Source organism: Sebastes umbrosus, chromosome 6 (genome assembly GCF_015220745.1).
Source record: "Sebastes umbrosus isolate fSebUmb1 chromosome 6, fSebUmb1.pri, whole genome shotgun sequence".
In the NCBI taxonomy this organism is placed as follows: Eukaryota; Metazoa; Chordata; class Actinopteri; order Perciformes; family Sebastidae; genus Sebastes; species Sebastes umbrosus.
In genome coordinates this window covers 17,502,591-17,527,325 of record NC_051274.1, presented here as the reverse complement: position 1 = coordinate 17,527,325, position 24,735 = coordinate 17,502,591, and the positions used below count along the sequence as shown (strand labels likewise).

The window sequence follows — 24,735 nt, the reverse complement described above, 5'->3', positions numbered from 1 at the left end:
TTGAATACATTTGGGCTCATTGGATCCACAAGAGTCTCAGCTTTACAGTGATACCTAATTTATGCAATTCAAAGACTGTTTAGGGACCCCAGTATGCAGAAATATTATAATACACCATTTTAAAAAAAGGCGAAAATAACACATTCACTGCATGCCCCAAACTGCATATAATTATCATAAAGTGGACATATCCGTAAAGAGGAGACTCGTGGGTACCCATAGAACCCATTTTTATTCACATTCATTCATTATTGCTTCAGTTGTCATGGAGAAACCCAATGTGACAGAAATTTTGAAACAAAACAGATCTGTGTATACATGTATGTGTGTTTCTCTTCAAAAAAAGAAAAAGACATCAGGCAAACTTAACATGATACAGAGCGGTTTATTGGTGACTATTTGATTCAACCATAAATTTCCTGAGTGTAAACACACTGACCTTCTCTTTGTTCACATTGGGGCTTTATCCTGACACACTGTAAACTGTCTTTTAAAATGTACCGAAATCAGTCCAGACACTCACACTCTTTTTAATGTTTAATCTCAATGTTACAGAAAGATATAATACTACAATTCAGTTGGGATTGTAGCGATGTATCACATCAGTCATGGTTATATTTTCCAGTTGATATGAGGCAGCAGAATAATCGAGCCTCCAAAGACGGAAGATATCAAATTCCTCTGACGTCTGTTCCCAGAACTGGACGATTACATCTCACTGTCTCCAATTTCAAAACTGTCCAATCAATGGCAGGTTGCAAACATCATCATGTCATTATTATTACTGAAAAACACAAATTCATTGGATACATCCTGTACTGACGTGATTCTTACTACCATTTTGAACATAAAAAAGCTTTTAGCAATTAAATATTTATTGGTATTACTTCCTTCCTACTCGGTATCTGAAGCCTGTGGTTTGGTTGTACTATTGTTTGGAGCATCATGCATTTAGGCATCTTAATAGACTAACATCTACACTTGAAGTACCTGGTGTAATATATATATGAGGGTAGCAGCCTATAGATGTCAGACTGTGTGTGTCAATAGAAATACTTGTTCCAATGTGCATTTATCACATAAGCGGCTGTGTTTCCTCACTGTATACTATCAGCATGCCATTGTTGTTTGTTCTACATCTATTATATGTGTCAGTGAAGGATGCTGTAACAGTCTAATAACGATAGCTTAAAGACTACTTTGACAATTTTTCATACAACCAGCTGATCATCGTCTTTCCTGCAAATAAATAAAACCAGTTAAATAGTGTTTTAAAAAAATAAAGCTATAAAAATAAAGTGACATTTGACAGCCTGAAGAGCACTTGTGCTGTTCACAGTATTGAAGCGAGGCACAGCCCCAACGAGTCCTTCTTATGAACCCTCACAAGCCCTGCTCCAGCCCCAGAGCTGACCCCAACATCGCCCGGACTTTGCAGAGCCCCAGAGAGGCACGCAGACTCAGCCAGGAGCAAGGGTGTGATGTCTGGACGTCAGCCCAGTAGTGCAGCATCTCCCTGGGCGGGATGCGGTGGATGGACACCATGGCCTGATAGCAGCAGCGCCCGTATGGCACACCGGGGCCCCCGGAGAAGAGCGGGCAGTGCGAGGGCAGCACTCCGGCTGTCCGGGCGCACAGGCCGACAAACACATCCTCGGGGGGCAGGGGTGTAGATAAAGGCGATGCGGAAGCTGCCAGGGAGATCTTGAGCAATGCAGAGCGGGACAGGACGTAGGCCGTACCACTGCAGTAGTCTGGAAACACAGAAGGAGGGTAGGCCCCCGAGGGGAGGTAGTGCTTGCTCTCGGGGTCACGGTCCGGGGCCACGTGAAGATGCACCCTGCCGAGGTACAAATCTCCTTGTTCGTAGGGGTTACGGCTCTTGTTCAGGAAGTGCAGCAGGGCGCTGGGGTTGAACAGGACATCATCGTCCACTTTGGCCATGAAGTGGGCCTGAGGGCAGAACCGGCGGGCCCAGCCCAGCATGGACAGAGTCTTCAGGGTCAGGTTGGAGTAGGTGTCCAGAAAGCGCCCCTGAATCAAATCCCCTCGCTCCCTAGCCTCCTCTATGAGCAGCTTGGCCATCCCGGGGTCAGACGCCACACCAACCATGAACAGGGTCATGACCCTGAGGCCCCTCACCTCCACCTCACCACCCCAGGTGTCCCGGATGGCCTGGCGGGCCCTCTGGTTGCCAGGAGCCGAGGTAACCATGGTGATGAGGTAAGGCTTGGCTCTCTGGCACACCAGAGGACTGGGCATGAGCAGGAACTCCTCTGGTCTGGTGGGAGGGACGCTCTGCGGAGGGATGATGCCTCCTCCTCCTCCTCCTCCTCCTCCTCCTCCTGCGTGAGGCGGCTCCAACACCGTGTTCATGCTGATGGAGGTGACCCACGACTCGATGCAGTCCACGAAGAGCAGAGCCAGCACGGCTAAGGTCGCTAACGCCAAGCACACATAATAAGGCAAAGCACCAAACCTGCTCCCTCGCTTTCCAAACCGAGGCTTACATACCCACAGTCCGCGTCCGACCATGACAAAACCTCTCCTTTCCACTCCCACTGCTACAGCTCTGAACACACCGCTGTAGAGCTGCGCCTCGTTCCTTCTTCTCCTTGTCTTCACGACTAAAATCCCTCCACTATCATCGCGTTATCTTTATCTTCTGTTGTTGCCCCGGTAACGCGCCGGAGGAGAGTGTCCCAGCGTTGATGCGGTAGAAAGCAGCTTGGTACTGTGTGTTGGTTGGGGTTGATGCTGCAGTCCGTTTTTACAAAAAGTGGGATATGCAGCTGCGCAAATGAACCGGTCGATTCGGCAGCAGCCCCTGAAGCTATTACTGCCCTGACTTCTTCTTTATACTATAACGTGGAGCTACTCTGAGGTCGATTGCGTCACAGAGATACCCTTTAAGCGTCCTGATGCTCTGGTGGTGATGAAATGCCTTCTGCTTTTGGATGAGCAGCCTTTTGTTTCCTCGTTCATCAGGCTGAGTAGCCTATCCCATATATATAGGCTTACTGTCCTTTTGCAAACCAGCTATATTTTTATTTATTTATTTATTTTTGACAGGGATCATACATATAGGCTAACTGTCCTTTGAGCAAAACAGCTATATTTTTATTTATTTATTATTACATTTTAAACCTTTCAAGTAACATTTTCAAAGGATAAATTATAGCCTAAAGGTGTTATCTTATTATCTCATTACATGACACCTCCTTGCCTTTGCTTGTAATATAGTGGTTATCACAATGTTTCCAGGTTTTATTTATTTATTTATTTATTTTTGACAGGGACCATACATATAGGCTAACTGTCCTTTGAGCAAACCAGCTATATTTTGATTTATTTATTATTACATTTTAAATCTTTCAAGTAACATTTTCAAAGGATAAATTATAGCCTAAAGGTGTTATCTTATTATCTCATTACATGACACCTCCTTGCCTTTGCTTGTAATATAGTGGTTATCACAATGTTTCCAGGTTTTATTTATTTATTTATTTATTTATTTTTGACAGGGACCATACATATAGGCTAACTGTCCTTTGAGCAAACCAGCTATATTTTGATTTATTTATTATTACATTTTAAATCTTTAAAGTAATATTTTCAAAGGATAAATCATAGCCTATATGTTATCTTATTATCTTATTATATGACACCTCCTTGCCTTTGCTTGTAATATAAGTGGTTATCACAATGTTTCCAGGTTTTATGCCATTGTATTTCATATAACTTGACAACAAAGTCCATATAGACTTATAGTCAGACATAATGACGTCAGCCCTGTCTGGCTCGTGCCAAGGGTGGATCAATAAAAATATATACATTTTAAATCTTTCAAGTAACATTTTCAATGGATAAATTATAGCCTATATGTGTTATCTTATTATCTTATTATATGACACATCCTTGACTTCGCTTGTAATATAGTGGTTGTCACAATGTTTCCAGGTTTTATTTTTTTATTTTTTTATTTTTGACAGGGACCATACATATAGGCATTGTTACACTTCATTAAAATGCAACCGATGCAACGTGTACAGGACTTCTAGCCAGTGCTCATTTGCAGACCTTGTCCTTGATTACTACACACAGATCTAACAGGATCCCTGCTGTCTTTGAAACAAAATGTTGATCGAAGGCAGAGAGGCTTTGTTTGCATATTAATATTAGTCAGATGGCACAGTTCGGCTATTTAAATGATATATTAAAATAAACCTGATTCTATTATTATTATTATTATTATTATAGCCTATTTTCTATTTTATTTATTATTATTTATTTATTATTTATTTTATTATATTTCTATTTTTTATTTATTATAGCCTCAGATTCCAGCTACAATGTGGGCAGATAATGGTGACGCATCTTGGCTACAGGGATGGAGGTCTAAAATCAGATGAATGATCAATTAACTGTAGCAATCGGAGCCCATAAACGACATTAAATCAAGTAGAAAGACGACAGTTTACAAAAAAAATATCAATTTTATTAAGGATTATTTTCATCATAGTCGTTTAGTGTGAATCTGCTGTGCGCATCCAGTCCCATCACACCTGGAGGCACATGCAGGGCGACACCTGCTGGTCACCCAGAGGTACTTTCTTTATGCTGAGGTTGGACCGTAAAAGACTTTGTGGTATTGTTGTAAAAATGTACAGATGGTCATGCAAATGCAGGAGAATCATGCAAAATGCAAATATTTTTTTTATTTTTAGACACAGGGGGAAATTCCAACACACACAACAGCACACAATAACACAGTAAACAGTAAACAGCAACATGTCCTGTGCTATTCAGATTGCAATGCATGCCTTTGGTTTTGTTGTTTAGTTCTGTGCGGTTGGGTGTGGGTGTGGGGAGACCAATTATCCTGGCAGCAGTTTTGTTTATAATTATGTGTGAGGTTCGACAGGTTAGTGAGGTATAACATGTTAATAAAACAGCAGTTGGAACAACAGTACAGTAGGATGGGCTGGATATGAAGTGATTATCTACTGCAGAGATCTAACCGAGTGCCCCACTGGAAACAAATAAGCCTATATGTAGACAAATTAGGTATTTGTTTATTCAAACAATGTTGGTGCAGTAAACACAACTGCATTACCTCAATTTGTTGAAATACAAAAGATATGTTCAAATCTTGAGACCAATATGTAAGCTGTTTTTCATATAAATAAAGTTGGTATCCTCAGACAGTAGGCTATAAAAGCTACAGATGAGAGAATAAAACAATGGTATTTAGGTGACATTTATTTAAAGACTCCCTCAAGACATAAAAATACTCTCCTTTGTACAATGATTTGTGTCTGATATATTTAAAAAAAAAAAATCAAAAACCTATGATATTTTTTATTTCAAAGTTGAACTATAGACATAAGATGTTTTCTACTTCAATGATCCATTATTTGTGTGCACTGGAGGCTTTAAGTTTCCACATCTATTAAAGCTATATGGCATTTTGAGAATATCTGTAAAGTGTGCCTTCTTTTTCCTACTGGCCCAAATATTGACTATATAATATACTTGTGTGTGTTATATTACACTTTCACTTCTAGATATGTCTCTTAAAAACGGCATGACACAAACATGACAGACAAAGGTTGTTTGTGTATGTATGTATGTATGTATGTTTTAGCATATTTGGGCAAATGTCTTGTAAATTAAGTCTAAATTACCTTAAATTAGAGCATGTAAGAATAAAGGCGAGGGAACTGAAGAACATCTGCGTTTTTATTGTATAAATTGCTTAGATTTAATTACAACCCTGTAGTAAACATCTGTTTGTCCTGGTACTAACTTAACTTGAGGTAACTTTTTTAACTTATTATTATAGAAATATACAGTACGCAATGAGCATACAGAAAAAGAGGAATGTCATTCTTGAAAAGTCAGAAGAACCTAAAAAGTCACATTTGAAGACATTACAACATAATAAACTATTTAAATTGCCATTTTAAATTCCTTATAAAAATGGAAGAAATGGCTTTACCATTTTGTACAGTATATATATATATATATATATATATATATATATATATATTAAGGTTGTCAATCAATTAAAATATTTAATCGCGATTAATCGCATGATTGTCCATAGTTAATCGCGATTAATCACACATTTTTTATCTGTTCAAAATGTACCTTAAAGGGAGATTTGTCAAGTATTTAATACTAGGGAGTGGGCAAATATGCTGCTTTATGCAAATTTATGTATATATTTATTACTGGAAATCAATTACCAACAAAAAACAATGACAAATATTGTCCAGAAACCCTCACAGGTACTGCATTTAGCATAAAAATATGCTCAAATCGTAATATGGCAAACTGAAGCCCAACAGGTAACAACAGCTGTCCGTGTGTCAGTGTGCTGACTTGACTATGAGTCGCCCCAAACTGCATGTGATTATCATAAAGTGGGCATGTCTGTAAAGGGGAGACTCGTACCCATAGAACCCATTTTCATTCACATATCTTGAGGTCAGAGGTCAAGGGACCCCTTTGAAAATGGCCATGCCAGTTTTTCCTCGCCAAAATTTAGGTTTTCATTTGATCCCACTATCTTTACTCTAGCTTTAAAACTGAGCCCGCTACAACCTAAAAATCGTTACGTGTTAATGCCTGTATATGTGTCAAAAACGTAACTCTAAATCAGTCCAAAATAAATAAAATATATACATTTTAAATCTTTCAGGTAACATTTTCAAAGGATAAATTATAACCTATATGTGTTATCTTATTATCTTATTATATGACACCTCCTTGACTTTGCTTGTAATACAGAGGTTATCACAATGTTTGTGTGCTACCGTGTCACACATAAAGAAGTTGCAAATTGCTCAGAATAAGGGAGCGCGTTGTTTACTTCGAAGATTCACACTTCCGAAGGTGAAAACTAACATGTTGAAAAGTACTGTAGTGTACAGAGCAATGGTGAAGTGAAACACTGTGCCTGGGTATATCGTTCAAGAAAATAGCAAAAATCTATTTAAAATATTATTGAAAAAACGTCTCCTAGCTGAACAGCTCTCTGTGTCTGCTGATATTTAGCTTACATCAAATCATAAAAGGTTTAATGTTGGATAAATACAAAGTCTCGTTAATACTTATGGTAAAAGAAGTTGTTGCTTGTTCTGTTTTTGTATGTTTTTGTATTTTGACATAATATGCTATATGGTCCAACCACTAATGAATCACATTGACCTCTATACTCTGTGAATAGTATTAACTTGAACCTATAGGTCCTGTGTTGTGTGTTGGGTTGTGTCTTGAATATTGTTGTGTTTTGTTGCTGTTGCTTTTGATGTTGTGGTCATTGTTGGTAAAGATCGTAATGTGATTGTGTACTGAAATGTAGCCTAACAGTTCAAAGTGATTTAAGTGGACTCCAGGAAGAATAGCTGGGCTTCAGCCATAGCTAATGGAGATCCGAATAAAAGATAAAGATAAAGGTTTCCAGGTTTTATTGGTCATTGTATTTCATTGAAGAGAGCAGAAATACTTAAAAAAAATAGTCTGTCTTGTTAGTACACTTTTTCCTTTTATGTTAATTTTGATATCACATAGCTTGACAACAAAGTCCATATAGACTTACAGTCAGACATAATGACGTCAGCCCTGTCTGGCTCGCGCCAAAGGGTGGGGGGTGGGGGGGCAGTTGGAGGCGCGAGGAGGATGAGAGAGAGAGCGAGAGAGAGAGAGAGAGAGAGAGAGAGAGGGAGGAGAAAAAAAAAAAAAAAAAAAAAACCTTCACCCATCATCATCAGCGCGCGGGCGGTGCGGGGGTCACGAACTATGACCTTTAACAGAAGAAAACCAAAACAAAGATTTTATAAAAATAAGCAGAGAGGTCCGGAATCTGTGAGCAGCGTTTCTCCTGGAGGTAAGTCTCAGTACCGGGTTGAAAACAAAGAGTAGAAAGCTGACTGACATTACTGGGTGATAAAAGAGAGCAGCTAGCTTGTTAGCTTAGCAAGCTAACTGCGGAGCTCTCTGTCTGTCTGCCGACTCTGGCAGCTCGGGATCCGGGCGAGAGGACTGTGAGACGCCGGGGCGGAGTCTGGTTACACTGCTGTGCTTAACAGACAGTTAAACTAATTATTAATATGTGACACTGCTGTGGACTCAACAGGAACCAGTCCCTGCATGCTAGAGGGATAAACAGGAGGAGAGATGGGTGCAGCAGTCTGCTCCTCTACTGCAGACTAGCTAGCTGCTGCTGCTGCAGATGAACTCGACCCTTTTACCTTTCACATCTCGGGGACATTGAGTGTGTTGTAATGCTTCAACAAAGCTGCTTTTTTTTTTTTATATAACACATTCACTACCATCATATCCAACAACAGCCTGGCTGCTCTACTATACTGTGTGGAAAAGAAAACTGCTCTAATATATTTATCCTTTATAAGGATTGGTCTCCTATGTTATTGGCTGTCTGCCAGATTGTCCATTTTGTTGTGTGTTGTGATGTGGAGGGAGGTATTGATGGGCACTCTGTTGGTCCAATAGGGAAAGAATATGAAGCAGCATGCTCCTCCTCCCTTTTGGTCAGTAATCATATGGAGCTACTGCAGGCACATTAATCAGCTTTCACTTATGCTGTCATATTTGTATTCTATTCTATTATAATCCACAAATCAGCAAAGACAGTCAAAACTGTCACTTTCAAGGAGGTTAATTAATGGTAGGAGTAGATGCTATTATTTAATTCTGCCAAAGAAGATGCCCAAATGCATTGTGGTCGCTCACAATTGATATACAGTTTTATAGGTTTTCATATACCAAAAAAAATGTGTAGGGGAGAGATGTCTATGTTTGTTTTCTATGTACCATTTAAATTGTATCATAATACAATATTACTAGGGTGACCAGATCCCAACAAATCAAATGTGTTCACTTTAATTCTGCCAAAAAAGATGCCCTTCATTAAAGAAGAAGGAGAAAGGCACTTTATTAATCCCCGAGGGGAAATTCAATTTTTTCACTCTGTTATATTTACTTATTACATAGTACACTGTTACAACCCGGCTCAAAGGTTGCAACAAATGGGAGACCAGACGAGTTTAAAAATAGTAACAGACATTTATTTAACAAACTAACAATCAATAACTAAATAAACGTGGAAAGTCAGTAATCAGTAATGTAGGCATGTGTGGGTGTGTGAAAATGTCTGCTGCAAACAAAACCAAAACAGGTGTGCCAGCCAAGGAAGAGAGAGAGAGACATCTGTTGAAAGGTAGAGAGCTTTTATCCCAACCACACCAAGCCCAGGTGTGGCTCATCAACCTGACGACCCTCTCCTGCAAAACAAAGGAGAACCAGCAAAAAGACACAGGACACCTAGTGGAGTGGAGGGGTCGTCACCTGCACATGCACAAACAGGACCTATATACATGCATTAATGGAGCAGTTGGGGGTTTGGTGCCTTGCTCAAGGGCACCTCAGCAGTGCCCAAGAGGCAAACTGGCATCTCTTCAGCGACCAGTTCACACTCAGTCCATGCCGGCGACCCTCCGGTTCCCATGCCAAGTCCCTATGGACTGAGCTACTGCCGCCCCAATGCATTGTGGTCACTCACAATTAATATACAGTTTTATAGGTTTTCATATGTGTAGGGGAGATGTCTTATGTTTTTTTTTTCTATGTACCATTTGGTGCATTTAAATTGTATCATAATACTTTATTTTCTAGGGTGACCAGATGTCCCACTTAACCAGATCCCAACAAATCAAATGTGGGACAAAGCGTATGTTTGTGTGGGACATGTTACCAAGGCTGAGAAGTAGTCTACAATTTTTATATAATGTCCAAATGTCTAACCATTTCTATTCTGCGCCTTACCTCGTAACATCTCTATGCTTTGTCAGAATGCATCCATAGATCGGCACATCTCTTTTTAAGCTGCACTTTCTCCGAGTCTTTTGTGAAATTTGCTAGTTATTTTTCAATTTCAAACACAGGGGGGAATACGACATGAAGCGACACAGTTCATGTGAGTCTCACAAGAAACGTGCGGCTCAAGAAGAGATGTGCCGATCTATGGATGCATTCAGACAAAGCATATAGATGTTACAAGATAAGGGGCAGAATATAAATGTTTACTTATTTAAGTTAGATAGACATTAGTATATCAAAATTGTAGACTACCCCTCAGCCTTGTTAACGTGTCCCACATTGTCCCACACAAACGTACTCTTTGTCCCACATTTGGTTTGTTGGGATCTGGTCACCCTTTTAATTACAGTGTTCCTCCACTGATTTGATGCATGTCTGCCAACTGTGTTCAAAAATGCAGTCGTCACAACATGTGTTCACTTGCCTTTTGATGATTCATAGTTCTTTCCAAGCAGTTATTTTTGTTGTTTTACACAACTATCACATAGAAAGCAAACATTTAGGCTAACAAAAGTGCTAACTCTCTGCTTACAATGTTTGCAGTCTTGTTTCCAATGAAGTAAAATCTTATTCTGTGGTGTCAGCTAATTCTCTGTGTGCGAATATGCTGAGACTTTTGACTATTATCAGTATGAAGTCGCATGTAAAGGGACACAACAGGTTTGTTACCTAAAACTGGAAGCAAAGACAGCAGGAAAAGCAGCCGAGATTTAGGGAAGTTTATATAAAAGGTGACAAAACATTTCTATTGAGGGACATCAGTTTTCCGCCGTTTTCCGTTACAGTGTTGTATTAGACAACGTGAGGTTCCATCAGACTGTAGTGTAATCTGGTTATTAACGGTCTCTCAAATCTCATGTCTAGGTCGCACTCGAGAGGTCATAGACTCGGTTGGTGGTGACATCACTGCAGGCATGCCAAGGCTGGATTTGTCAGACAAAATATTTACCTATGGTGTCGGAGCAGGAAGAGTATTAAAGTAGCTGAGACATGGAAGAATATATACAGTATATAACCTGATGTTAATGACAGACACATTTTGGAGCAGTGAACAGATGTTATTGATAATTTGGTTAATTTTATTTCTCTTTTGTTCATCACAATGAAATGATTGCATGTGCGAACTTATGATTTGATGTTCTATGTTGAAAAAGAAAGTTGTTTTTTTATTTTACTGTCTTGAGTGACGTTTTTTATTTTGGCGACACCATTTTCTTTTTGGACACCTTATTCTTTTAACAGTGCGTCAAAACAGTGGAGAAATACTGTAATCCCGCTGAGAAATTGCTGTGCTACTTCATCCATGTCACAGAAATGAGACAAAACGTCCCCTCTAAATCATCAAGAAGATATTAACTTTCATCACAGATAAAACTTTGTATTTCAATCAATATCATTATGCTTCCTCTGTGATCCACCACCAAATCTATTAAGCTGTCGTAGCGTTAGCCTGCTCTTCTGTGACAGTTTGCACCTTTGTGGTTGATTGTCTGTGGCATCTCTCCAAACAGACCTCACTAATGACCTTACATCATCATGACGACCAACCTGAATCTGCTCTCAGCAGAAAGTGGACTCTGAGCACGAGGCAGAGGTGAGCATGCAGAGGGAGACTTTCATGATGTACTGTTTGCTGGCAGTCTGAGTTGTTCCATATAACCCATATGAAGTTTTTTAAAATTTGTTGCTTCTGTCTTTGGTTGCGTCCAAAATTCCATACTAACATGCTATTTAGTACGCTAAAACAGTGTGAAATATTTTACTATGTCCAAAACCTTAGAATGAAACCAATAGTACGCAAATTGCATACTATTTCTGGTGAAATATTACAGTATGCAGCGCTGGACACTACGGCGGCATAAATATCCCACAATGCAAGGCGGTAGTGACGACAACTTTCATAACGGACGTTAACGGACAGCTCTGTAACATCAATAACGCTTCAATTTAACTGTAAGTATAAGATTTCACATTGCTAGATGTAATATATTTTAAATTAATTCAGACTTTGATTCTCACAAACCGTTGTTTTGGTCACATGAGGTTGCCACTGGTTACCATGGTTACACAGCTCCAACCGGCAAGGAGGCTCTCAGGAAGTGACGACGTAAATTACTGCTCAGTGCGTCCGAAAAGATGCATGCTACTGTTTATTCACAGTAGTATGTAAAAGTAGTAACAGTACGTTGAACGATAGTACACATATTGGGTATGTAGAGCATAGTATGCAATTTTGGACGAAGCCAATGTGAATGACATCAGCTGACAGGAAGTAAACATGGACCCAAGCAGTTGCCTAGCAATGTAATTCCATTGAAACGTGCTATAATGTAATTTCTATGCCTTGTAAAGACTCAAGTGAAATATATGTGTTGCAGACATGTTGATTATGATGTGTATGTGTTAAAGCTTGTTAAAATGTGTTTCAAATTGTAGGTGTCATCCTCTCCTTCAGACTCAGTGATGAGTGAGTCTCCACAGCGCTTTCAGGTCATCTCCGCTGAGCCAGCCACAACGCCACAACGAATACAGGTAACTTACTGCTGCACTCTCAACATTAGTTGGCTTCAGAGAATGTGACACTGCTGCTGCTACCTGTTGATGTTGTCCTCTTTCGGCGCATTCGGACAAGTTGATGTTACAACGTGTGACTTATCTCTTCCACCGTCAATGTAACTCTCTTCTCTTTTTTTTTTACTTCAACCCCATTGGTGTGTGTTCATTTACACCTCCCTCTCTTTCCGTTTCTAACACCCTCAGATTGTAACCGACCAGCAGACAGGTCAGAAGATCCAGATAGTGACAGCGATGAAGCCGTCCAGTGCTCCCAAACAGCAGTTCATTCTGACTACGGCTGACAGCTCAGGGGCAGGCAAGGTTATCCTGGCCTCGCCGGACAGCCACAACACTAAGCAGCTCATCTTCACTGCTGCAGACAGCCTGATGCCAGGACGGATACAGGTACAGTTCCCCCATAATATCACCCCCTGGTACATAGCGACGACACTATTGGCAATATCTTGGTCTTGATATTTGTTATAATTTCCAGACAGTGTTATGACCATGGTTTTGACATTGTGTTAAGGTGAAACACAAGATTAATGGCCTGTGTTTGACTTTGCTTTTCAGATCGTCACAGATCCAGTGTCAATGGAGCGGTTGTTAGGGCAGTCAGGGGACCTGAGCCGACCGCAGCCAGTGGAGTACTGTTTGGTGTGTGGGGACAAGGCTTCAGGTACTAAAGCATTACCTGGTGATGTGAGGATTTGTGTGTGTTTTGACTCATGATGCCAAATCTTACTGTATGTTTTGTTGCACATTGTGAGCAATCAAAGGTGCACCCATGCACGCAGAGACTAACACTCTCTGACTGGTTTTCTCTTTGTTCAGGACGTCACTACGGAGCGGTCAGTTGTGAGGGATGTAAAGGCTTCTTCAAGCGGAGCGTGAGGAAGCACCTGACCTACAGCTGCCGCAGTAAACAGGACTGCGTCATCAACAAACACCACCGCAATCGCTGCCAGTTCTGTCGGTTGAAGAAATGCCTTGACATGGGGATGAAGACCGATTGTGAGTTTGCATCCAAATCCAGGACACACCGTACGGAAACATTTATACAAAAACACCCAGAAACAAATCAGGTATTATTATTATTAGGGTATCTCAGCACGTTCTTATCTCAACTCTTCATATACCGCAGCTTTGTCTTCGCCATTTGGCATCACTTTAGGTTTAGGCAACAAAACCACAATAGTTAGGTTTAGGAAAAAACTACATGGTTGGGCTTAAAACTACTACGTTTCTAAAGTGAAAATTAAACTGAAAGTTGTGAACACGGGACGCAAATGAACAACTGATTGTAACGTGAAAGTGAAACTTACCGCACGGAACACGAACAGCAGGTCTCCTGGATGAAAGCCTTGTGTTTGTTGGACCCCTCCTGCCAGCCCTATGTGTGTCTTGTCACTCTTTAAACTACGTCACCACACTCCCGGCACACTTTCTCTGAGCGTTTCCTGCTGCCGCGGATGGGTTTGGGATGAGGTTGTATTTAATGGACAGCCCGGTGCATCTCATCCCGCCGTTAAAGAGTGCAACGGCCGTGACAAAGCATCGGTATTTGACGCCCTGGGAATGAGAACGGGCTGGGTATCTACAGGTCTTAAAAAAAACAGTTCCCTCAAAAAAAAAGCCTTAAAGGTAGTCTTAAATTTAATTTACAAAGTCTGGAATAGTTTTTCTTGTCTGCCATAGACAGTTACAGTAGATTTAACTTTTTGTTGTATATTATCCTCAGCTGTCCAGAGTGAGAGGAAGCCCATCGACGTAGTGCCCAGAGAGAAGCATGCAAACTGTGCAGCCTCCACCCAAAAGATCTACATTCGCAAGGACCTAAACAGTCCACTCATCGCCACGCCAACCTTTATCTCCGATACAGAGACAGACGGCTCCAGGTCAGTGGGAATCAGACCTACAGACAAACATCATGCTCTCTTCTTTCATATCTCTCAGCTGTTGATGTTGTTATGTGAACTGGATGTTGATGATGCTCTGTGTCGTGTGCAGATCCAGCCTGCTGGACCAGGGTATGCTGGTTAATATCCAGCAGCCGGTCATCCAGAGTGATGGAACATTGCTGCTGGCCGCTGACTCAAAGGTACAGCTCTCACTGCAAGTACCGTAAACATAACATCTGCCTGTCTGTTCCGCTGCTGTCCGTCTCCTTCTGCTCCTAATAGGAGTATGATCTGTCAGGCTGACTTTTGTTGTTGTGAGGCTGATATATTTGGTGCTTAATATTCTGGGGTCAGCAAAATAAAAAAGTTTGAGGTTGAAAATCTGTAAAGCTGTTCATCTTGTACTGTGTGTTAACTCACAGTACACGTTTTGATCTGCCGTTATGCCAGTACATGCAACTTTAACGTTCACATTGTACGTCCAGTCAGTTTTGTCCATTGACATTTCCAATAAAGTTTATTCAAACAACATAACTGTGTCCTCAATGCTGACAAAAAGAGAGAAAGGCAGCAATTATTCTGCTATGAACAGAAAGTAGTGTAGGAAATTAGAAAAAAAGTATTTGGGTCTAAAAAATATGGGCATTTACAAAGTTTTGGGGGCACTGTTAAGAAAAAGTAATTACTGCATATAGTTGCTGTTTTTGATGTGAAATGAGCCCAGATTAAAAAGCATACAGTAATCACCACCTTGTGCCGACATGAGTAAATAAAAAGCATACTATTGCTGGAAAGAGAAGTGTACAATCATCTGTATGTGTGAGAGAAAGCAGGAGACAGTTGTAACTATTTAGGATGTGTTAACCAAACATTACGCTGTCATATGTGGTTGGTTTTGACATTGGCTGTCATGAGACCATTTTAATCATGTCATGAATATTTTCCATAAACTCAACTACAGTGCTACAAATTGGACTTGAATTCTAAGGCATGTTTATGACTATGGTTATGCTGTCCTGGTTAATGTCAAGTTGTCATTACAAAGATCTCAAACAATGTAAACTTGGCATAAACATTGACATAATTAACCGATTGACAGTCATACTCTCATAAAGATTCCTTCATGTTCATGACAGGTGTCATGTCATGTTTATGACGCTGTCATGCAAGGGCGTAGGTTTCGTTTCAACACTGGTTAGGACACGTCAAGCTGGTTGTCCTCCCCCAGACAATTTTGAGCATTAAACACTTCATTGCCTGCTTTCTGGTGAATTTGTATGCACCAATTTATGATGGAAATGTCTATCTATGTCAAGGAAAACACAAAATTCAGGTGCCAGGTGACAGTTAAAAATTTAAGCACTGTTTGTGTGAGTGTGTGTTAGAGACGGAAATGGAAATTAAATGAATTGAATGAAAATAAAATGATGGATTAATGTAGGATTACCATCTTGGCCTAAACTGATTCTTTTTGCCTTTTTTTTTTCCGAAATCTTGGGGGCAATTTTTGCCACTCAATGACGGTTTTTATGGACTCTGGGATTTCTTGGATGTATTTTTGTCCTTTGCCCCCCTTTATTTCCTACGCTGACAGAAAGTAGGAAGAAAAGAAAACTATGGAGCTACAGATGGTTGGAAGATGCCGACAGTCTTTTATATCACAGCCGTCTGACTAAAGACTTTTAGCCACAACATGTAAAATACCACTCCAATAATATTAAAACACGCTAACTACAGTTTATTATGGATCTTTAGACAGCAGCAATGAGGGAAATCGGACCTTGGAAATGCTCAAACTGCAAGACAGCTGACCAAAATTTCTGACCTGCCAGAAATCCATCTGATCATCTAAGCCATGTTGTTGATCGTTCAGGCAATTAATCAGGCGTCGTGACTCCCCTCAAACTGCACGTCAAATGACAACATATGGCAGAGATTCTGACCGATTCACGACTAAAATCTGGCTTAATCTGTAAAGTATCTGCCCCTTTTAAGGAAGGTTTGTTTTTGAGCAGCAAATTCTTTATTTTTTTCAATCTTTATTTATCCCTTTAATATGTTTTAAGTAGCATCTGTCATTCCATGTCGTTGCAGGCGACACATTTTTGTGCTTTGCTCTCAGTTTAGGACCCCCTGTTTTGTGTCTATAGTGGATCCCGGTTCAGCTGACCTATTTGATGTAAAACAATCTGCATTGTTTCATTTGTCTTCAGATGGATCCTGGGCAGGGGGACTTGGGGACACTAGCCAATGTGGTGACATCACTGGCCAACCTGAGTGACTCACTAAGAGAGAATCTAAACAATGGTGATACCTCAGACAGCCAACATGAGGAGCAATCAGCCAGCGAGATAACACGGTCAGTCAGCAGTGCACAGAGAGGAGGGGAGTTTGTTGGCCCTCCGTGAATTCTCATCTTTTCTTGGTCAGGTCTTGGCACCACGTGTCGAGCTGGTGGAATCTCTTGAAGCAGATTATTTACAACTGAGCATGTTTGTCTTTATAGAGACAAAACAATGTACAAAAAAGACGCGACACATTTATGTTGCAGGGTTTTCTGAGTTATCAGGTAATTTAAAGTTGTGTGTGTGTGTTGCTCACAGTGCCTTTGACACCCTGGCCAAAGTGTTCAACCCACCTGAAGTAGGCATCGGACAGAGTCTGGCAGATAAGCCGCATTGTGTCAGTGGAACAACTATCCAGCTGATTGGTCGAGACCAGGAGACCCCCATTATTGAGGTGGAAGGACCGCTACTCACAGACAGCCATGTCGGCTTTAAGGTGGGTGGAGTCAACTCATACACACTGGATTTTCATTATTCCTAATTTAGGAATACAAATTGACTGAGTATGCATATTTACCTTACACCCTCAATACTGTGTTTTAGCCACAGACTGTATATAAGAAGTGGACGTAGTCACCGTGACGTCACCCATTGATTTGTGGACTGCCGTTCTGAAGCTTCAAGTTCAGCATTTTGACAGAAAGCATCCCCGGCTTTATGATCTATTTGACTCTAAATGGGACCATAATTTACTAAATGAACATCATGCTGTATTGAAGAAGACTTGAAACTAGCGATTGAGAACATAAACTCATGTTTACAATGTTTACTGAGGTAATAAATCAAGTGAGAAGTAGGGTCATTTTTCTCATAGACTTCTATACAATCAGACTTCTTTTTCCAACCAGAGGAGTCGCCCCCCGCTGGCTATTAGAAAGAAAGTTTAAATGCCCAGAGACACCCAGCCAACATCAGAGAACTAGCGTCAACAAAGGCCGACTGTTGCGTCACCTCATGTTGCCTTTGTTTTGGCCAACAAGTTGCATTATAACACACCACAAAGACTAAAGCCACTTTACTCGTTTGCTTGCTTTCCTCACTTTCGTTTCTCTTCTCGTACACTGATTCACTTAAGCTGAAGTAATTTCTCTCACCGACGAGCTACATCATGCTTCATCATCCAAAAAACCTCTGACACGAGCAGATTAGAGCCGACAAAAACTGGGCGGACAGACGCTCACTGACGGCCCCATACTGTCCGACGGTCGACCGTCGGTTTGGTGTGTCAGGGCCTGTTGGCACTTCCGCTGTGGCTTCACTTCTCAGACCCAGCAGTTGCCTACTGGTATAAGCTGAAGCTGTATTCTGTCGAAACATACTAAGCCTGCTCAAGTAGTTTGTTCTCTTTTCTCTGTTTCTTTTACTTTGGCATCATCTGTAAGTAGTCATTCGTCAAATATATTTATGCCTCCGTGCCGGGGACAGCCATAGGTCAAAGGTCAAGGTCAATCTGACCTTAAGTCCATCCCATTCTTGCGAACGCGATATCTTAGGAATGCCTTGAGAAACAAACTAATTAGGTTTTGGTGGTCCACGGTCAAAGGTTATTTTATAATTTTCTCTCCTATGTCCTCCTTTGTCTTTTCCTCTTTGTCTAGCTGACCATGCCCAGCCCCATGCCAGAGTATCTGAATGTACACTACATCTGTGAGTCAGCATCCAGACTTCTCTTCCTCTCCATGCACTGGGCACGCTCCATCCCTGCCTTCTCAGCTCTTGGGTGAGAATGTATTTGACACACGACGACTTAAATGATACAGTTACGCCCCTTCCAGGAATGCAGTGCATTATTGTCTATCTACTATATGCTCACACATATCTATTTTTCTGTCTCTGTCTGTCTCAGTCAGGAGGCCAACACCAGTTTGGTGCGAGCCTGCTGGAATGAGCTGTTCACTCTGGGTCTTGCTCAGTGCGCTCATGAGATGAACCTGTCGACCATCCTCGCTGCCATCATCAACCACCTTCAGAGCAGCATCCAGGACGGTATGGACCACAGACCTCGTCATCATGTCTCAGTAGGACACACACACACACATATAAGGAGTCAAGAAATGTGATTGTTGTTTTCATAACAAACTAAACCTAAAACATAGAAGAACTACTAGGGAGGACTGTAGATATGTCTTCTTCCATTGCTTCATTCATTTGTCAACCACTTGTGGCATTGTTGACTCGATTGTGATGAACCTTTGAAATATGATGTGTTTTCCCACTCTATCGTTACACATTCCAGTATTATACTGATGAGCCCCAGATGGTGCTACCTCATTGTTTATGTGTCATACATGATGGCTCAGATACCGCAGATTCAATTTAGATGTTAATTGGATAATTTATGCATCTCCCAGCTACGGTCTTGCTGGTTTAGGCCTTGATCAGGCAGAGCGCATTTTGCAGGTGGAAAACGTGAGGCGCACCCCACTGCCTTTTTGTTGCCCGATCCGACAGAGCGTTCTTTGCAGTTTGCTGCGACTTTTTATTTTATATGTTGCTAGGCAACCACCAAATGAACGCTAACGTTACCTTGTTACAAACCATGAACTGTACGCGACCCAAATAGTTAATAGTTCAGTTTAAATTATTGAAAACAACTTACCCGAAATGTAAAGTACCGCACTAATTTGCCTTATTGATCTTCATATATCAAACATTTTTTTCTCTCTCAGACAAGCTTTCGGGGGAGACGGTGAAGCAGGTGATGGAGCACATTTGGAAGTTCCAGGAGTTCTGTAACAGCATGACGAGGTTGGAGACTGACAGCTACGAATACGCCTACCTGAAAGCTATAGTGTTGTTCAGCCCTGGTGAGTTTCTCCATGTCCATGGAAGAGTGAGCGTGATTTGAATAATTGACCTGTATTTGCATTTTTGAAAACAACTGTTGTTGTGTTTGACTCATCAGATCACCCCGGTGTGGACAGCAGCGGGCAGATTGAGAAGTTCCAGGAGAAAGCTTTGATGGAGCTGCAGGACTACGTGCAGAAAACCTACCCAGAAGACACCTACAGGTTGACCCGTATCCTGACTCGTCTCCCAGCCCTGCGCCTCATGAACTCGGGCATCACAGAGGAGCTCTTCTTCACCGGCTTGATAGGTAACGTCTCTATCGACAGCATCATTCCCTACATCCTCAAGATGGAGACGGCTGAGTATAACAGCCAGGACTCTGACACTACAGAGTGACACCCCATCACTCCAGCAACCAGAACTGTCTCCACTTCAGGTACTCTTCGTAGTCTCTCCTGGGGTTTACCGTGGAACCCCGGTCCAAAATCCTGCAGCGACCCCTTGATTTTTTTAACGATGCATGGTGCAGTCATTCAGGAATCCTTGGCAGATTAAGATAATCTTGGATTGGAAAGCCAGAATGACACTTGGAATGTTTTCCGGAGCTGACGCAGTGTGGTAATCTTGAATTTTTCTGGCTCTAAACTCAGTCGCTCTGAACTGAATGGAAAAGGAATCCTCTGCAGCTGCAACTGTGCTCAACTCCTTTAATGTCTTTATGGCACTTCAAGTTGATTATATATGAACTTTACCTTCTGAACTAAGCCTTTCAACTTGTTTTAGTCTTATCTAAGCCTTACCATGCTCTCATGTTGATCACATACATACTTTAGCATTAGCTTGCAGATAACAGATGAGCTGTATCAACAAACAGAAATCTTACATGTGGAAAAGGAATTTAACTTAATTTAAAAGTCCAAATGCTTAGTTAATCTGAGTACTTAACTAAAAGTGTACTTTGAAGCTGTAAAGTATTTGTTTATGTTGGTATTTGGGAACATTGGCGCAGTAACAACTGGTATTTTAATGGCCATGCTGTTAAATTGAGAATTCAGGCTTTTACAAAGACTAAGTAAAAGATGACTATTCTGAAAATCCTACAACGAAGAACTGAAACATGCTTTGTAATAATTTTCTCGCTATTCAGTGTTGAAACTAACACAAATTCCTCAAAGGTGCGAGACATTAATATACAGTTATCTACTTTATATACATTTAAATAATAGTTGGAATGAGAACTCCAATCAGGTACAAAAACAAACTCAAACCTCAATTAATTAATCCTTAATCTTTATTCATATGGACTGTCTTTCATAGCATTTATCTACCACACAGTGCATTACAGCAGAGGTTTTCAAAGCAGGAGGTGCGTCTCCCTGGGGGGGGAGTGGCCAAACTGTTTCAAGAGAGGCTCAGTGAATGGAAATTAAAACATATTACATTACTTATCAAAAGAAGATCACATAGAATAGCCTAAATGTGTGTGATTTGGTTAAAGAGATAGTTCAGAGATACAGTAGTTTTGGGGGGGAGACAAAACGCACAATAAACAAAGTTAAAGATGAATTTGATTGATAGCATATCTTTGTTCTTCAAATATTTTATTAATATCACGATATTATCGTTATCGTGAATTATTTTGGCCACGATAATCGTGTTGTGAAAAACTGATATCATGACATAATCATGATCCCATAGAGACATCCAGGGATTTAGCGAAACTAAGCAAGTAAACTAAACGGGGTTGAGCTTTGTCTGAGGGGAGGCCGACAGTCTCAGACTTTGAAAACCTCTGCATTATAACATGACCAACGTCTGATTTGATTCAGTTTCACTTCTAACTCACATTTGCAAAGTCACGTTAGCCAAACTAGCCAGTTAAACTGACCATAAGTCTTTTTTTTATACTGAATGACCTCTCAGAGATTTTAGCTTTGGGAGTGTTTTATGTTTAGGTACACTTATATCTGGATTATCATGAATATATCGCTAATATAACCTGTGCAATCACCTCATCACCTTTCCCTCTACGACAATCAATTATATGTTATTTCCTTCTGTCCCATCAGTCTCAATCTGCATTTTGTATGTGTATTTATCAATGGCAGTTATTTTCTTTTAATGAATTACATTATCTTCAAGATTTTGGGTTCAGAAACGTTACTCATGTGTAGCTATGCTACTGTTTTTGTACTTGTGTTTGCATTTGTACTCTGCTAGGTGCACATCAATCAGCTTCTGTGGCGTTCCACTGTGTTTGTTTTTGTATGTTTTCTAAAAACTTTAATTTGTTGTGAACAAATTAGCTTGTTGCATACTAAGTGTACTTAAAGTACTTTTGGGCAGGTTTCCCTAATTTAAAAAAAAACAACAAGATTTTCTGGGAAGCCAGTCTCAAGTGCGTTGATGTCTTGAAGACCGTACAGAGACGTTCATCGGCTCACCCACTTGTTTAATGGTTCAGAATACGCATCCACAGCAACATGAATGATAACGGGAATGTTAAGAAGTCAACAAGGATTATGTCTTGTGAATTAAATGTCACTTGTAATATTTGGGGTTTGAAACCCGTACAGACTGTTTGTAAAGGCACTGTTGTGAAATGACCTTTGTACATGTAGTTTCATTAAAATGAGTGCATGTTGTTTTTAAGCCGGGTTTTATAATCTTGTCGCTGTCTGCCCTAATAAGGAGCATTGTTATAAATTTTATAGTGCATTGCAGTGCATGAAGAAGTTGCTTAAGTGCATTTTATTAAATGCTGTATGAAAAATGTTAATTTAAATGTCGTGGCTTTAAAATATTTACCATGAGCAGCTCCCACATTAGAGGATATTAGGTCAGATTTTTTTTTTCAGCTTTGTGGATTGAGTATCCTATGGTTCAAATTTTATACTATGTAAATGTACTTTGTTTTTCAGCTCATGTAAAATGTATTTCTTCAAACATTGAGATCGAGAAACAACATTCATGTTTTGCTCAAGTTTGTCACAACCCCACATTTCTACCTCACACTGATGAAGATATAAAACAAATGTAATAGAGCTCCTGTATCAGCATTCCAGTCTGTGAGGCTGGCCTCTCTGAAGCCACACGCTATGAAAGAAATAAACAATTAATTATGAAATATGACACGACTGAGTCTGTTCATGCTGAAAACGTCTGTCCGATATTTGCCAATACCTGGGTATTACAGCTAAAGTGAAACTATGACCGGTGAGATTTGAAGGTTTTTTGCCAGAATAGTAGATAATAGAGCTTTAATGAACTAATCTTTTATTTAAATTGAAGACCATTTATTATATTGTTTATTGTCTGTATATTTATAGATATTTTTATTTTTACTACTCGGACACGTAAGGATTTTAATACTATATGTTCAACCTGCCCCAGCTGTTTTTAAATTTGTTGTACAGAGAGAAAAAACAAATAACATTGCAAAACAGTAAAAAAAACAAAAAAAACATTAAAAGTAAGAAGTAAAAAGCGGCTTTCTTTTTTAACCATTTATTAGGGCCCGAGCACGAAAGTGCCAGGACCCCAACGGTGTCCTGGCACGAAGTGCAAGGAAACCTATTGTTTTTCTAAGTATTATTATTTTTCTGCCGGGAGATCGCCTTTTTGGGACCTTTCCCATCCCCAAAAACTCACCAAAAGTGGAATATGCGTCAGAACTGGTGGGAAATTCAATGTTCTGGAATGACCCGGCTCGGGTGTCTACAGGGGGCGAGATAGTGCCCCCTAATGTAGGCAGTTTTTCAGAGAAAGTTTCTTCGATCTTCACGAAATTCAAGTATGTCATTGCTCACATGCTCATACCTGGATTAAATATTTTTGAGATTTTTTCGGCAAACAGGAAGTCAGCGATCTTGGACTTCCTGCGTTTTTTTTAAATTTACGAACACATGTTTGAGGACTTTAGGATGCACAAAAACTCATGAAACTTTACACGCACATCCAAACTAATAATTACTTTGATTTAGTGGTGAAATTTTGCTTAGGCGTGGCATGTTAGCTCTCTAGCGCCCCCTTATGTCTTTTATCCTTTGAACATGCCTTTGACGCCCTTGGGATACTCGAAAACTCATGAAAGTTGGCAAAAACATGGACACCTGTGAACTTTACGTGAATGTACAGCGATTGGGCTTAGCGTGTTTAGCCGGCTCTATAGCGCCCCTTACCGCGTGGAAGGCTGTGATTTGGACAAAATTAATCCGATATTCATGAAATTTGGTATACATATCCCACTCATTCTTGGAAACATATTCCTAATTGGGTTTCATTTGCTCCGCCCATCCGGAAGTCGGCCATATTGAGATTTAATGCCCAAAACTCAACAGGAAGTCAGCCATATTGAGATTTAATGCCCAAAACTCAACAGGAAGTCAGCCATATTGAATTTTATGTGCGATTTTGCCCATTTTTCGCCCATTTCTGTTTTTTTTTGTAGGCCGTATACTTTAACGAACTTGTAACTCAACTGTACATAGTCCGATCTGCCCCAAATCTCTCAGGTATGATGGTGGTCCAGTACTGATGACATGTATATGAAAAAATATACTCATAGCCCTGCCCCAAGACGTTAGCCCCGCCCCCTTTTATATCTCATGAACCGTTTATAGTAGAGTCTTGTGGGATGTGTCATATCACTCAGCAGAGAGTGGGTTAACCCTAACTCAACTGTACATAGTTCGATCTGCCCCAAATTTCTCAGGTATGATAAGGGTCCAGTCCTGATTATATGTAAATGCAAAAATATAGTCATAGCCACGCCCCCTACACATTAGCCCCGCCCCCTTTCATAACTCATGAACCGTTTGTCGTAGAGTCTTGTGGGAGGTGTCATATCACTCAGCAGAGAGTGCCTGTTAAGTTGGTGTTGTTATCCCCGCCCCCTACACATTAGCCACGCCCCCCTTCATAACTCGTGAACCGCTTGTCGTAGAGCCTTGCGGCAGGCGTCATGGCGCTCGTCAGAGTTTCGGTTTCACGGTGCCCGGCCGCGTCGGTCGGCATCCCGCCAGCAACCCCGACCCGCGAGGAGGGGCGAGGGCCCGTTCATCGCTGCTCGCAGCTTTAATTAGGGCCCGAGCACAAAAGTGCCAGGACCCCAACGGTGTCCTGGCACGAAAGTGCAAGGAAACCTATTGTTTTTCTAAGGATTATTATTTTTCTGCTGGAATATCGCGTTTTTGTGACCTTTTCCATCCCCAAAAACTCACCAAAAGTGGAATATG

The 24,735-nt window shown here is 40.7% G+C and overlaps 2 protein-coding genes across 2 annotated transcripts; one reads left to right on the top strand and one right to left on the bottom strand.

The window, feature by feature from the left end:
* Positions 1-365: 365 nt before the first annotated feature.
* b3galt4 (UDP-Gal:betaGlcNAc beta 1,3-galactosyltransferase, polypeptide 4) lies at positions 366-2,878 on the bottom strand. The gene has a single exon (XM_037774201.1). It carries the CDS (start codon positions 2,533-2,535, stop codon positions 1,384-1,386), a length of 1,152 nt encoding a protein of 383 aa, XP_037630129.1. The 5' UTR covers positions 2,536-2,878; the 3' UTR covers positions 366-1,383.
* Positions 2,879-11,421: 8,543 nt separating this feature from the next.
* nr2c2 (nuclear receptor subfamily 2, group C, member 2) lies at positions 11,422-22,630 on the top strand. The gene is given in 14 exon segments (XM_037773345.1): positions 11,422-11,462; positions 11,464-11,500; positions 12,343-12,438; positions 12,667-12,867; positions 13,036-13,141; positions 13,297-13,476; positions 14,204-14,360; positions 14,473-14,563; positions 16,577-16,722; positions 16,967-17,144; positions 18,307-18,428; positions 18,555-18,694; positions 19,378-19,515; positions 19,614-22,630. Coding segments are annotated over 14 exon segments (1,893 nt in total). The 5' UTR covers positions 11,422-11,442; the 3' UTR covers positions 19,895-22,630.
* The last annotated feature ends 2,105 nt before the right edge of the window (positions 22,631-24,735 follow it).